Raw genomic sequence first — 13315 nt, 5'->3', positions numbered from 1 at the left:
AGGTGGTGGCGTGGCAGCGATCTTTGACTCAAGCCTATTAATCAACCCTAGACCTAAACATAGTTATAACTCTTTTGAAAGCTTCACTGAGTCTCTCACACCCAAACTGGAAAACTCAAAAGCCAGTTCTATTTGTTATACCGTCCACCTGCCCTTAGTTTTTAACTGAATTCTTAGACTTTGTCTGATTTAGTGCTTAGTACAGATAAAATAATCATAGTGGGTGACTTTAATAGACATCTACATGCTGATATTTATTTGGTTATTAGTTCTGTCGAGCAGCCCTGTCCCATGGGGTGGGAACTCCTCCAACAAAAACAATTAAATGCAGCCCAGTCATTTTCTTGGATGCAGTCAGTGAACTGACAGCAGGGTGCAAAGTGGGAATTTTATACAATTTTTTTTTAATAAAGAATGCTTTATCTAAATCAGACTGCTGAAAACATCATTTTAGTAATTTCAGATTAAAGGTTGAATACAACTACCCCAACTATGATTACAACAAAAGAAGTAGCCTACCTGTAAAGAAATTTTAAACAAAACACACTATTAAAATTTTATGTTATTGTATGTTTGCAAATGAAAATAATTATTGATGTGGGTGAGTATGTGAAGCTTAAACTTTCCATTGTGTGGCCATCACACTCACATTGTTAGGTTAGGGATCATTTCACAGGCAGCATTCAAATGAGAAATATGGATGTACTGTGTGAGTATTGTATTAAGGTAGATTTGATAAGTTTCTTGTTAAATACTATATTCACCAAAGGTTGCACATCCTGCTGGTGATTCTATGCACCTTCCACTCTCAGTAATAGACATGTTGGTCTACTACAGCAGGATGCAGCGTATCAGGGAAGGCATTCACATACGCACCATGAAGGCAAAGAGGAAAGTGGAGGAGATCTCCAAAGAGGATGTCCAGGCTTTCCTCAAGAAGCACGCCTTTGTGCTCTTCACAGTTGGAGCGGTTATTGTAGGTGTGTATACCTTTGCAAGCTAAATGGAAACGTGTCAGACTTCAATCAGTTAGAATCTTGTCAGTGCAATGTAGACATTCAGTATAATGCACAGGTCCACCCTGCTGTCCTCTCTGCAGGTATTGCTCTGGGATTTGTGCTCCGCCCCTATAAGATGGCATATCGAGAAGTGAAGTACTTCTCCTTCCCTGGGGAGCTGTTGATGAGAATGCTTCAGATGCTTGTTCTGCCCTTACTGATCTCCAGTCTAATAACAGGTACAACATATCATGTCATACATGCTACTCAATAGAGGAGTTTCACAGGGAGGTCATCTTTACACCAAGGAGCGCAACCTTGGTCTCAGCTTGGTGATGAGGAGTTTTCCACTGATTCCTTTCAGCGAAGACTTGGTTCAAGGTGCTTCACCTTTATGGCCCCGAACTGCAGCGGCCTATTGTCATGGTTAGCAGCAGGAGAACATAACCTTACACATTCTTAAAGGTGGTACCCTCTGTCACTTGTGACCTTTCTGAAAAGCTGAAACATAATTGACACTATTCAGGTCAAAAGACTAAATGAGCTTTTAAATAGACAGAAATAATATATATGACAGAGGCTAGGTGAAACAAAGCTACAGCTGAGGAGAATTTGGTTTTCGGTCATGGGATTTTGGTTATGCATCCTTAAATTCCCATTTAAATATTTTCTTTTAAAGATATCCTCAATATTCCTCAGAATCTCCTAGATAATTCACTACAGGTTTATGTTATGGCCAGATTTAATTATTTATATTTTGTTTCTGAGAAAACAGGTTTTTCAGTTTGGTATGGGCTCTAAGTACTAAAAGAATAAGCTTCAACTTAGTCACTAAGGATTAAAAAGTATGAGGTAGGATTCAGAGCTACAAATAATACGTTCATTGGCATTCACAAGGAGAAAAACACAACCGCACAGATGTGGTTGTGGTGTGCAGCAATGCTTTCCCTCTGTACAAAATTAAGCACACAGTTCCTCTTATAAACTACAGTACTTAATACTAATACTGTTGTGATTGTGTGCCCACCACATTGCCAAGAAGACAAAAACAACAGTTACTTCAGTTGCCAATAGACTATCTTGATGAATTGTAATATTTTTCCTGAGTGCATTCTAATTTATTTTGTTCTCTGTTCTGTTCTATGTTGAGACAAAGTTATAGTAACGGGCTACTGATGGGTTCTTTTGGGAGTGCTGTGAGATGGAGTGCAGAACATTAGTAATTTTGTCTTAAGATAATTTGACGTGGTCCATAATTTCCACTTTCCACCGTGGGTGACAGATTTGAAATACACATTTTATATGATCAATGTGGGGAAATCGCAGTTCAGACACACCTAGACAACACGGTTTCAAAATTATACAAGCACAAGAGAATGTTATATTGTATGGGGTACAGGAAAAGTTAACTTTTGAATAATAGAAAGCACAATTGTTATTAGCGCACAATCATAACAATATAAAAATCAAAACACAATTTCCTGAGCTAAGGTTTTGGCATTATTTAGAGGGAAGACATCATTGCATAGGGTTAGGCAGATTTAAACTACACATAATACAAAAATTTCTTGTAATCTTACATGCTTTGATCACAGAACTTTGCATTTTTACATTGAGGATAACTTTTCCATTGTTATACGGAACTGTTAAAGAAGAAGTATTTTTCTTGCAGTAACTGAGGTTATGTAGGTCCCCAAATCATCAACTTTACTAAAATATCTCTAAACTTCTGTTTAGACACTTCACAAAACTTTTGGTTAACATAATTTCACATTTAATATAATATTCAAGTGTTATAAGGGGGAAGAGGGAGAAAAATACTGAGCCAGTTTTATGGTGGACTCCTCACATTCCAGTGTGGTCCTGTTCTCTTGTGAGGGATCCGATCCTATAGTATCTGTGAATCACATAAGAGGACCAACTGTGTTGGGTTTGTTTTAAGTAGCTCAAACTTATTGTCTAAGAGTGCAAAGTCTTAAAGTTGGTTCCTGCTTTAGGCCAAATAGCCTAGAAGCTAGCTAAGCTAGTAGCTTAGCTTCTTTACAAATAAGAATCAAATACTTCCCACAACTCTCACAGATGTGTCATCAAGAACAATGGCTTTAGAAACATCTGTAACACCTCATTTATATTTATACTGCTTCCCTCCCATGAATCTCTGAGTTGACCTCAACAATTGCTTCATCGAAATCATCAACATGTCTCTTAGACCCCATCCTGACCAGGCTGCTCAAAGACATGTTGCCCCTAATCAACACGTCCATATTATATCTGATTAACCTCTCTCTATTAACAGGCTATGTTCCACAGGCCTTTAAAGTTGCAGTAATTAAACCTCTACTCAACAAGCCTAGTCTGGACCCAGGTGTTCTAGCTAATTATAGACTGATATCCAATCTCCACTTTATTTCTAAAATCCTTGAAAAAGCTTCTGCAAAGCAGTTATGTTAACACTTGCACAGGAATGATTTGTTTGAGGATTTTCACTGGTTTTAGATTCAGTTCAGTTCGATTTTATTTGTAGCTCCAAATCACAACAAAAGTCATCTCAAAATGCTTTACCTTACTTTAATTAATATTATAGGGGAAAAATCCAGCAAATCCCCCTTGAGCAAGCACTTGGCGACAGTGGGAAGGGAAAACCTATGATCAGCTGGCCAGTAAAGCCCCCCAGTGGAAGTGAATGATCAGCTCTTCAACACTGGATTCCTCCAGAGCACAATACCTTTTTCTTTTGACTGCTTGAGGCCAGTATGTCTGCCACATGTGATGTGTTGCTTCCCATGTGGTTCTGTGGGGGAAGACACAGTGACCACCGGTTGTATTTACCGGCCCTGGAGCTATTTGAAAGGGAGTGATGTTTCCACTACTGGGTGGGACTTAATGATAAGTCTAAAAAAAAAAAACACATTTTATGTCTGTTAATGTGTTGTTTCTGTAACCTTAGAGAGAATTGTTGTAAGACTGGAGAAGTTACTATGTCTGCATTATGCCAGTTAAAATATGGGGGTTCTCAATTACCTGTTTTGTTTAGTGTTACAAATGTCTTTTCATCAGTATATACAGTATACCATTGTTTAACTACTGTATCTATGGAGGAGAAATTCAAATGAATTAATGCCATTTCAGTTTGTTGTTCTGTCCACTTGGGACATAACACTGGCAACAGGAGTTTTGCATGTTCATGAACTATCCTCTTGTTTTTAGAAAGAGGCTCTCTGGTTTTATCATTATGAAATAATTATAGACTATTTAGAGTTATGAGGGGTGCCAAGCTAATCTAGAGGTACCCAAGATTAAACATTAATTGGCTGGAAAAGCAAAATGAGAATGCCATGGGCACCTTAAAGGAACTCCACTAAGCTGGTTGAAATCTTATTTATAAGAAAAATTCCAATGTGTTCATTTTAATGAAAAATCTTGCACGCAGACTGAAGTTAGTCATGGTGTTCAGTTTGTTGTTCTGTCCACTTGGGACATAACACTGGCAACAGGAGTTTTGCATGTTCATGAACTATCCTCTTGTTTTTAGAAAGAGGCTCTCTGGTTTTATCATTATGAAATAATTATAGACTATTTAGAGTTATGAGGGGTGCCAAGCTAATCTAGAGGTACCCAAGATTAAACATTAATTGGCTGGAAAAGCAAAATGAGAATGCCATGGGCACCTTAAAGGAACTCCACTAAGCTGGTTGAAATCTTATTTATAAGAAAAATTCCAATGTGTTCATTTTAATGAAAAATCTTGCACGCAGACTGAAGTTAGTCATGGTGTTCCACAGGGCTCTGTGCTAGGTCCAGTTTTCCTCACACATGCTTCCTTTAGGCAATATTATCTGGAAACATGGCATAAATTTCTATTGTTATGTAGATGATACTCAGTTATATTTATCTATGAATCCAGATGAATCACATAAGTTGTTCAAATTTCAATCTTTTTTAATGGGCACCTTAAAGGAACTCCACTAAGCTGGTTGAAATCTTATTTATAAGAAAAATTCCAATGTGTTCATTTTAATGAAAAATCTTGCACGCAGACTGAAGTTAGTCATGGTGTTCCACAGGGCTCTGTGCTAGGTCCAGTTTTCCTCACACATGCTTCCTTTAGGCAATATTATCTGGAAACATGGCATAAATTTCTATTGTTATGTAGATGATACTCAGTTATATTTATCTATGAATCCAGATGAATCACATAAGTTGTTCAAATTTCAATCTTTTTTTAAAGACATAAAAGCCTAGATGACCTGTAATTTCTTACTTATAAACTCCAACAAAAGTAAAGTACTTGGGCCCAAAAACCTTAGAAATATGCTGTCTAACCATTTATTTACTCTAGATGACAGATCTGGCCTCCAGTTCTGTTGTGGGGAACCTTTGAGTCATTTTTGACCAGGATATGTCCTTTTAAATAACAGATAAACCGAATTTCTAGAACTGCCTTTTTCACCTGCCAAAATCAGGAACATCCTCTCACAAAGTGATGCTGAAAAACTGGTCCATGCATTTGTTACTTCCAGGCTGGACTACTTTAGCTATTTACTATCAGGATGTCACAGTAATTCCCTAAAAGCCTCCAGTTAATCCAAAATGGTGCAACAAACAGTCCTGACAAAAAAAAAAGGAAAAGAGATCATATTTCTCCCATATTAGCTCCTCTCCACTGGCTCCCTGTAAAATCCAGAATAGAGTTTAATATCCTTCTCCTAACATACAAAGCCCTTAATGACAAGGCTCCATCGTATCTTAAAGACCTCGTAGAACCTTATCATCCTAACAGAGCACTTTGCTCTCAGAGTACAGGTTTACTTGTGGTTCCTAGAGTCCACAGAAGTAGAATGGGAGGCAGAGCCTTTAGCTATCAAGCTCCTCTCCTGTGGAACCAGCTCTAGGGCTGGATCAGGTGACCCTGTGCCTTCCTTTAGTTATACTGCTATAGCCATAGACTGCTGGAGCAGGCATGATGCTCTGAGTTCCTCTCCTCTCTCTCTATGCAACCAATACATCTCATTAACTGTGTGTGTCCTCTCTCTCTCCCTGTACCTTTCTGCAGGTAGCCCTGGTTCTGGAGCTCTATGTTTCTGATGAGCAGTCACCAGCAACCTTCCCAGTGTTCAATTGTTTGTTGTTGTATTTGCTTGTTGCTTTTCTTTTCTTTCCTCTCTCCTCTATCCACTCACCCTAACCAGTCGAGGCAAAAGGCTGCACACCAAGAGCCAGGGTCTGTCAGAGGTTTCTTTTATTAATGGGAGTTTCTCCTTCCCACTGTCACCAAGTGCTTGCTCAAGGGGGTTTGCTGGGTTTTTCCTCTATAATAATAATGATAAGGTCTAGACCTTACTTTTTAAAGTGTCCCAAGATGGCATTTGTTGTCATTTGGTGCTATACAAATTGAATTGATTTGAATTCACAGGTGTGAATCAAGCCAAAGTAGATGGGGCATTTCTCTCATGTAGTCATGGAGACAAGGCTAGGCCTTTTGATGTCCAAATCTGGTTTGTTTTCAGAGGATGGGGTTATGATGTCTGACCTTAAAGCTGTCTTTGAAACACAAAGCAGAGTCTGGTCTATGCACCGGGGGTTGATGAAGAGGCATTCTGCTCTCCAATGCCTGGAGAGCACTACACTGTTTACTTAGTATGTCATTTTGAGAATATACTTGTTGTGGACTGTCATATGAAAAGATGTTTTTTTGAAAAATAGCCAAAATATCAAAACAAGTTAGCTTCTTTGTTAGGCAACTAAACAAATATGGGTTTCAGTAGTTAATAGTCTTTGTATTTTTATTGGGTTATCAAAAACATCAGTCTACCTTCCACTCCTCTGGTGTGGAGTGGACATTTGCAAGGACATGTCAAGCAAATGAGCAGCTTCATCCATATTTTCATTGATGGGTTATTAGGTTACTATACTGTAGATGTTTCAGACTTTAGCTTATAGGCCTGCTTAAAACAGGAACATACAGTATAATCTTTCACCTAGTCTGACTGTAGTTATGTTAATATTTGGTCTGAAATCTCATCATAAATTGAAGTTACACCTACATTACAGTACATTAAACATTATTATAACATTACCAAACGGCAAATTTGGCATTCAGATTTGCAGAAAAAATAGCCAGTTACTGACCAAATATTATAATAATAGTGTAATGTGTACTGACAATATCATTTTGCTAAGTCCACATAACTGCAGGGTTATGACAGCAGCTGTATGATACATCAGATTTCAAATTAATACTCCAAAAGAAGTTACTGTATCTTCTTAATTCTAGCATACTTTAATGTTTAGCTATTATTCATTATTTCTTAATGTAACTTAAGCATCTTAACTATGTTTAAAGGATGGCCCTCTCACCTAGGCTTATAGAGGACTGGTAGAGAACATCCTCACTACTGGCATCACAGTCTGGTATGGTAACACCACACAAGCAGAGAGGAAGGCTCTTCAAAGGGTCATAAAGCCTGCAGAGAGGATCATTGGGACTGCACTATCTGCTATGGACACACTATACACACAGCGCTGTCGTAAAAGGGCAGGGACCCACTCCACCCAGTTCACTCTCTGCTCAGACACAAAAACTGCACCTACAGCCTCAGGCACAGCAGGGCAGACAGTATCATAACACACAGAACAAGACTTTACAACAGCTTTTCCCTGCCGCAGTAAGACTGATGGCAAATACGAAACTGTGAGAATATATGTGCAATAACCCCTTACTAGACATGTGTAATAACCCTTCACTACCTCACCAAGCATAATGCATACAACTCCACCATGTGAATTACTAAGTGCGATGTTTGAAGTTCACTGTGGGAAATACTATTACCCTATTTTTATGTATTGTGTTTTAATACTTTGTCGCCCTTTTGTACCTTTTTATTTTAAGACTAAGTGTTCTTTCTGGCTTTTGACTCCTTATCTGACTCCAAAGGAGAGCTGCACAAGAATTCTTATATGCCTAGACTGTCTGTTTATGCATAAATGGCAAATAAAAATCTTGAATCTTGAGATGTTTGAATAGAAATGTGAAGCCCAGTGTAACACGTTATAATTATTTATCTGGTGCAGTACCTGTATGATAATGATTATGGTCAGACAATTCTATTGTATAAACCATGGTCCAAACAAAGATGCAACTCTGCTACTTTAGGCAGTCACACTGGTGTGTGTGTATATGTTCTTGAGAACAAAGCGCCATTTAATCGTAACACCATGCAAATCAAGAAATAGGTCTTAATGAGTGTTTACTATGGAACCTAAACATACCTTATCAGGCAACAGGAGAAGAGGGGCTGCTGGGAGCTGCAAGCCAGCTGCACAATAGCTGAAAGCCAGTCAACTGGGAAGAGCAGTTCTGAATGGTTGTATCTGTAATTGCAAAATGTCCAAGGTTTGATTCATAATCTTTTAAATCATAGCAGAAAAACCATAAATCAAAATGTGTGATTTTTTTTGTTTGTTTTATAAACTACCATATGTGGTGATAAAGACCATACTGTTTATGGTGGTACCTGACACACTGATAATTAATTCATAATCTGCCTAATGATTAAGAATAAAATTCACAGAGAAAACTTCACCACATCTCTTGTTTGTAAATGTATTAATACATAGATATCAATTGCATTTTCACCTTCTTTCCATTAGGAATGGCAGCTCTGGACAGCAAAGCCTCAGGAAAGATGGGCATGAGAGCTGTGATTTACTACATGTCCACGACCTTTATTGCAGTTTTCATTGGTATCATAATCGTCCTCGTCATCCACCCAGGAAAAGGATCAAAAGAGGAGTTTGGAAAGCAGCAGACAATAGAACACGTCAGTCCTGCTGATGCCTTCTTAGATCTGATCAGGTAGTCTGCAAACAGGAAATGTGGACAATGATATTCACAAAGTTTAAAAGAAAATGACCAACATCCTCTATTAATTACTGTGATTTCTCATTTCAGGAACATGTTTCCACCAAACTTGGTCCAAGCCTGCACACAGCAGGTGAGTTTTACAGTAAATATTTACCAAATGTGCACAAATAATTAAAATAGGTAATCATTTGGCAAACAACTCCTGTCTCCTATGTTCAGTACAATCAATACAATAAATAACAGAAAACCTGCTGATGTTTTTACTATTCATTAGACTTTGGAAGCATAAGTGTGTTTAACAAATGATTTGTTGATGACTGCCTATTATCTCTGCCATATCTAATGGATAAAATTATTTTGATTAGAGTTTATTCTCTGAAGAGCATGAATGAGCTCTGTAATCTGTTGATCAAAATCTGACTTTTCTTGTGCACAAGATGAAATTTTAGCCAGATGGTATGCTTGTGGAAAAGCCGAGAGTAGACTAATCTACTTCATAAGACCTGAAATTTGGCCCTGGGCTGACTCATCCTGATCCAACTAGGCCACAGCCCAGCCAACTCAAGTTCAAAGTTGAGTGACTATTCTCTATGGGTTCATCACCAACAACAACATACACTTGGTAAATTTGACCCATTATTAAAAAATAAACATGATTAGTGCAGCTTTATGTTTCTGTTCATTTATTTATGAAACTAAAGACTTAACATGGACAGCAGTTGTGCTGTAGAATAACTGGACTCATCCATTTGCATATGATCACTAAGTAACTTACTCGAAAAGAAAACAGTATAGGTCCAATTATGTGCAAACATTTACATACAACAGAAAACATACAGCAGGGCTCAGCAATGTTTTTGCCAAACACTGTTAAAGCTATGCCCTCAAAAAACAAGTTTGCATATAGACATTTTCAGAGACATAGCATTATGTGTGCTGAAAAATATTGCCAGTTTTTTTTTTTTTGTCTGATCTACTATTTTTGTTACTACAGTTTACTGGGACCATACTTCTAAATAGGGATACTGATGATATGTTAGATCTTTTTTCAGGCTAAAATTAGTCTAAGGCTAAACTGAGTAGTGTAGTTAAGCTAATAAAAAGCTAATTGACAAAATGTAGACATTAGCCAACAAATAATGTGTACTGAACCAAAATAAGTTGCACAGTGCACATAAATAGCTGTACTGAACTAAAATAAGTTGCACAGTGCACATAAATATACTGTATTGACCATTACACCCAAGTTAGTGTACATTGTTATCATTAATATACATTTTAGGTTGGAATCCAAAAATATTTGCAAACCCAGGATGAATATGCCAATATCCATGTGTTCTGTTAGACAATGGACACTAATCCAGACATTTATGAACCAGTCACTTAAAAGTAGTATGTGATGGTTGAAATTAGTGCAGGGGTCTGTTCCAGCGTCATCAGTGCTTACTATTCATTAGACTTTGGAAGCATAAGTGTGTTTAACAAATGATTTGTTGATGACTGCCTATTATCTCTGCCATATCTAATTATTCCATTCTGTTAATTCTTCTCAGTTCAAAACCAAATATGGGAAGCGATCATACCATGTATCAGTGACAGTAAATGACACCCTCTTCAACTCAACCAACGGCACCCAGGAAGTCATGGAGATCACACGGGAGGAAGTGATCCCACTGCCGGGTCAGGTGAATGGGGTCAACGCCCTCGGCCTGGTCGTCTTCTCCATGTGCTTTGGTCTGATAATTGGCAACATGAAGGAGCAGGGCCAGCTTCTGAGGGATTTCTTTGACAGTCTCAATGAAGCAATCATGCACCTAGTTGCCATCATCATGTGGTAAGACTTCACTTTCAGGGAAGCTGTTTCCCATTGAACAAATGTTAACATCAGACTTCCAATAACTCACTCTTCCTCTCCTCCTGTCAGGTATGCTCCTATTGGTATCCTGTTCCTAATTGCAGGAAAGATTGTGGAGATGGATGATCTGACACAAATGGGTGGCCAGTTGGGCATGTATACCATCACTGTGATCATTGGCTTACTGATCCATGCTGTTCTCATTCTTCCCACTCTTTATTTTGTTATCACTCGGCAGAACCCCTTTATCTTCATTGCTGGGCTCGTGCAAGCTCTGGTAACAGCCCTTGGTACCTCCTCCAGGTGAGTCATGTTCAGCACTTTAACTTCAATTCACAATAAATAACTTTCTGAAGGGAACAAAACACTTGTGGCCAAACCCACAGTTTAATAAATATCCAAGTTTTAGCACAGAAACAGATGGAAACAAATAGCTTAGCTAGTTGAAATAGGCCTATAAACTGCCCAGCTTGCCTTGATTACTAAAAGTGTTGGATGTTGGATTGTAGCCTTCTGCACCTAATTGAATCAGAGCTGTTCGGAGTGTGTCCAAAGTATGAAAATGCTTTTTAAGCACTTTTTCTTTTGTTAGTCACAATTACTTCACTTACCATTCACCCATGGCATGCTTTTCCTTACCAGTCACTTTAAAGAGCCCATGGCATGCTTTTCCTTCCTTTTTGACTTATCTACAATGTTACAATGGTGACTTCTCATCTAAGATGTGACCTAAAGCTCAAAAAATGAGGTGAATATATGTTCTAGCATTTCTGCGAAGAAGCAACTTGGTTTAAACATGTCTTGCAAACTCTTGCTCATGAGACTTCTTTTCTAACAAAATAAAGAATTACATGATCGTTTAAGGATTTCCTTGAATGGGCATAATCTCTAGGCCTTTGGGCGTTCATGTGAGCTTGTCTGATACCCACTGGTGCCTCCACCATATTGGCAGATTGTTATATTACCTTGTTTGTTATGTGAATAAAAAAAGTATTAAAAAAAAGACATCCACTGGTGACATTGTAAAGGCAGAATTTTTTGACTGTGCCCACTTTTGTGGATATATTTTACCTCTTGCTGCTGCACTGTGACCAGAGGATGTAGAGGAAAGACAGGACCCAAGGGGTCCTGTATTTTCCTCTGTCTGGGAATTATGTCTGAGAATGATCATGTACAGGGATCCACTGTTTTACCTGACTATCCTACCTGAGTTATTCATGTTAATGATGAATTTTCCACACAGACTCAAGTTAGTAATGGCATTCCACAGGTCCAGTTCTCTTTACTTTATACATGCCCCCTTTAAGGTAATATTATCAGGAAACATGGCATACATTTCCATTGCTATGCAGATGATAAGTTATATTTATCTATGAATCAGATCAGTTGGTCAAACTTCAAGCATGTCTTAAAAACAAAGCCCTGGATGACTTGTAATTTCTTACTTCTAAACTCTGACAAAACTGAAGTTATTGAACTTGAGCCTGAAAATCTTAGACATATGCTGCCTAACCATATATTTACTCTAGATGACATAGCTCTGGCATCTAGTACTATTATGAGAAACCTTTGAGTCATCTTTGACCAGGATCATTTAAATCACACATAAACCAAGTCTCTAGAACTGCCCTTTTCACCTGCCAAAATCAGGAGCATCCTGTCTCAAAGTGATGCTGAAAAACTGGTCCATGCATTTGTTAGTTCCAGGCTGGACTACTGTAACTCTTTACTATCAGGATGTCCCAGTAATTCCCCAAAAAGCCTCCAGTTGATCCAAAATATTGCAGCCAGTGTACTGACAATAAATAGGAAAAGAGATCATCTCTCTCCCATATTAACTTCTCTCCAATGGCTCCCTGTAAAATCCAGAATAAAATTTAAAATCCTTCTCCTAACATACAAAGCCTGGCTTAGGTGGCCCTGAGCCTTCCCCTAGTTATGCTGCTATTGGCCTAGATTCCTGGGGGCCCCATGATGCTCTGAGTTTCTCTCCTCTCCTCTCCTCTCCTCTCCTCTCCTCTCCTCTCCTCTCCTCTCTAGTTTTCTCTGGACTCCTGCCCAATTTGACCAGTGATGACATTTAGCCCGTACCATTCTGCAGGTAGCCCTGGCTCTGGATCTATTGGTTTCTGATGAGCAGGCACCGGCCACATCAAGCTGCCCAGTGCTTGTTTGTTTGCTGTTGTGTCTTGTTGCTTTTCTTTTCTTTCTCTTTCCTCTATTCACTCACCCCAACCAGTCAAGGCAAAAGTGGCCTAGATTCCTGGGGGCCCCATGATGCTCTGAGTTTCTCTCCTCTCCTCTCCTCTCCTCTCCTCTCCTCTCCTCTCTCTCCATGCATTTATATGCCACCACTACATGTCTCCTCTCTCCCGTAGTGTGTCCTCTCTCTCTCCCTGTACCTTTCTGCAGGTAGCCCTGGCTCTGATATAAATAAAACTGAATTGAATTTACCGACCTTGAAATTACTTGAAAGGGAGTGATGTTTCCACTGGCCACCTCAACCTGCCCTTGTTTGATTGTCTGTTGTGTCTTGTTGCTTTTCTTTTCTTTTCTCCTTCCTCTATTCACTCACCCCAACCAGTCAAGGCAACAAGC

The 13315-nt window shown here is 38.7% G+C and overlaps 1 protein-coding gene across 7 annotated transcripts in view; it reads left to right on the top strand.

The window, feature by feature from the left end:
- The window catches only part of LOC109970897 (excitatory amino acid transporter 1-like), a 22335-nt gene that overhangs the window by 2866 nt on the left and 6154 nt on the right, over window positions 1-13315 (top strand). For 5 of the 7 annotated variants that reach the window (XM_020618798.1, XM_020618800.1, XM_020618799.1 and 2 more), the window contains 6 exons: window positions 838-980; window positions 1100-1237; window positions 8649-8853; window positions 8950-8992; window positions 10416-10696; window positions 10787-11020. In XM_020618798.1, coding sequence (XP_020474454.1) covers window positions 838-980; window positions 1100-1237; window positions 8649-8853; window positions 8950-8992; window positions 10416-10696; window positions 10787-11020 — 1044 coding nt within the window. Of the gene's footprint in view, window positions 1-837; window positions 981-1099; window positions 1238-8648; window positions 8854-8949; window positions 8993-10415; window positions 10701-10786; window positions 11021-13315 lie in introns of those variants that run through there. The other 2 variants (XM_020618801.1, XM_020618802.1) reach the window with 2 other exon arrangements.

The sequence above is a fragment of the Monopterus albus genome, unplaced genomic scaffold (genome assembly GCF_001952655.1).
Source record: "Monopterus albus unplaced genomic scaffold, M_albus_1.0 scaffold209.1, whole genome shotgun sequence".
NCBI lineage: Eukaryota > Metazoa > Chordata > Actinopteri > Synbranchiformes > Synbranchidae > Monopterus > Monopterus albus.
The sequence above is the reverse complement of the archived record's forward strand: the minus strand, read 5'-3'. Positions and strand labels throughout refer to the sequence as shown.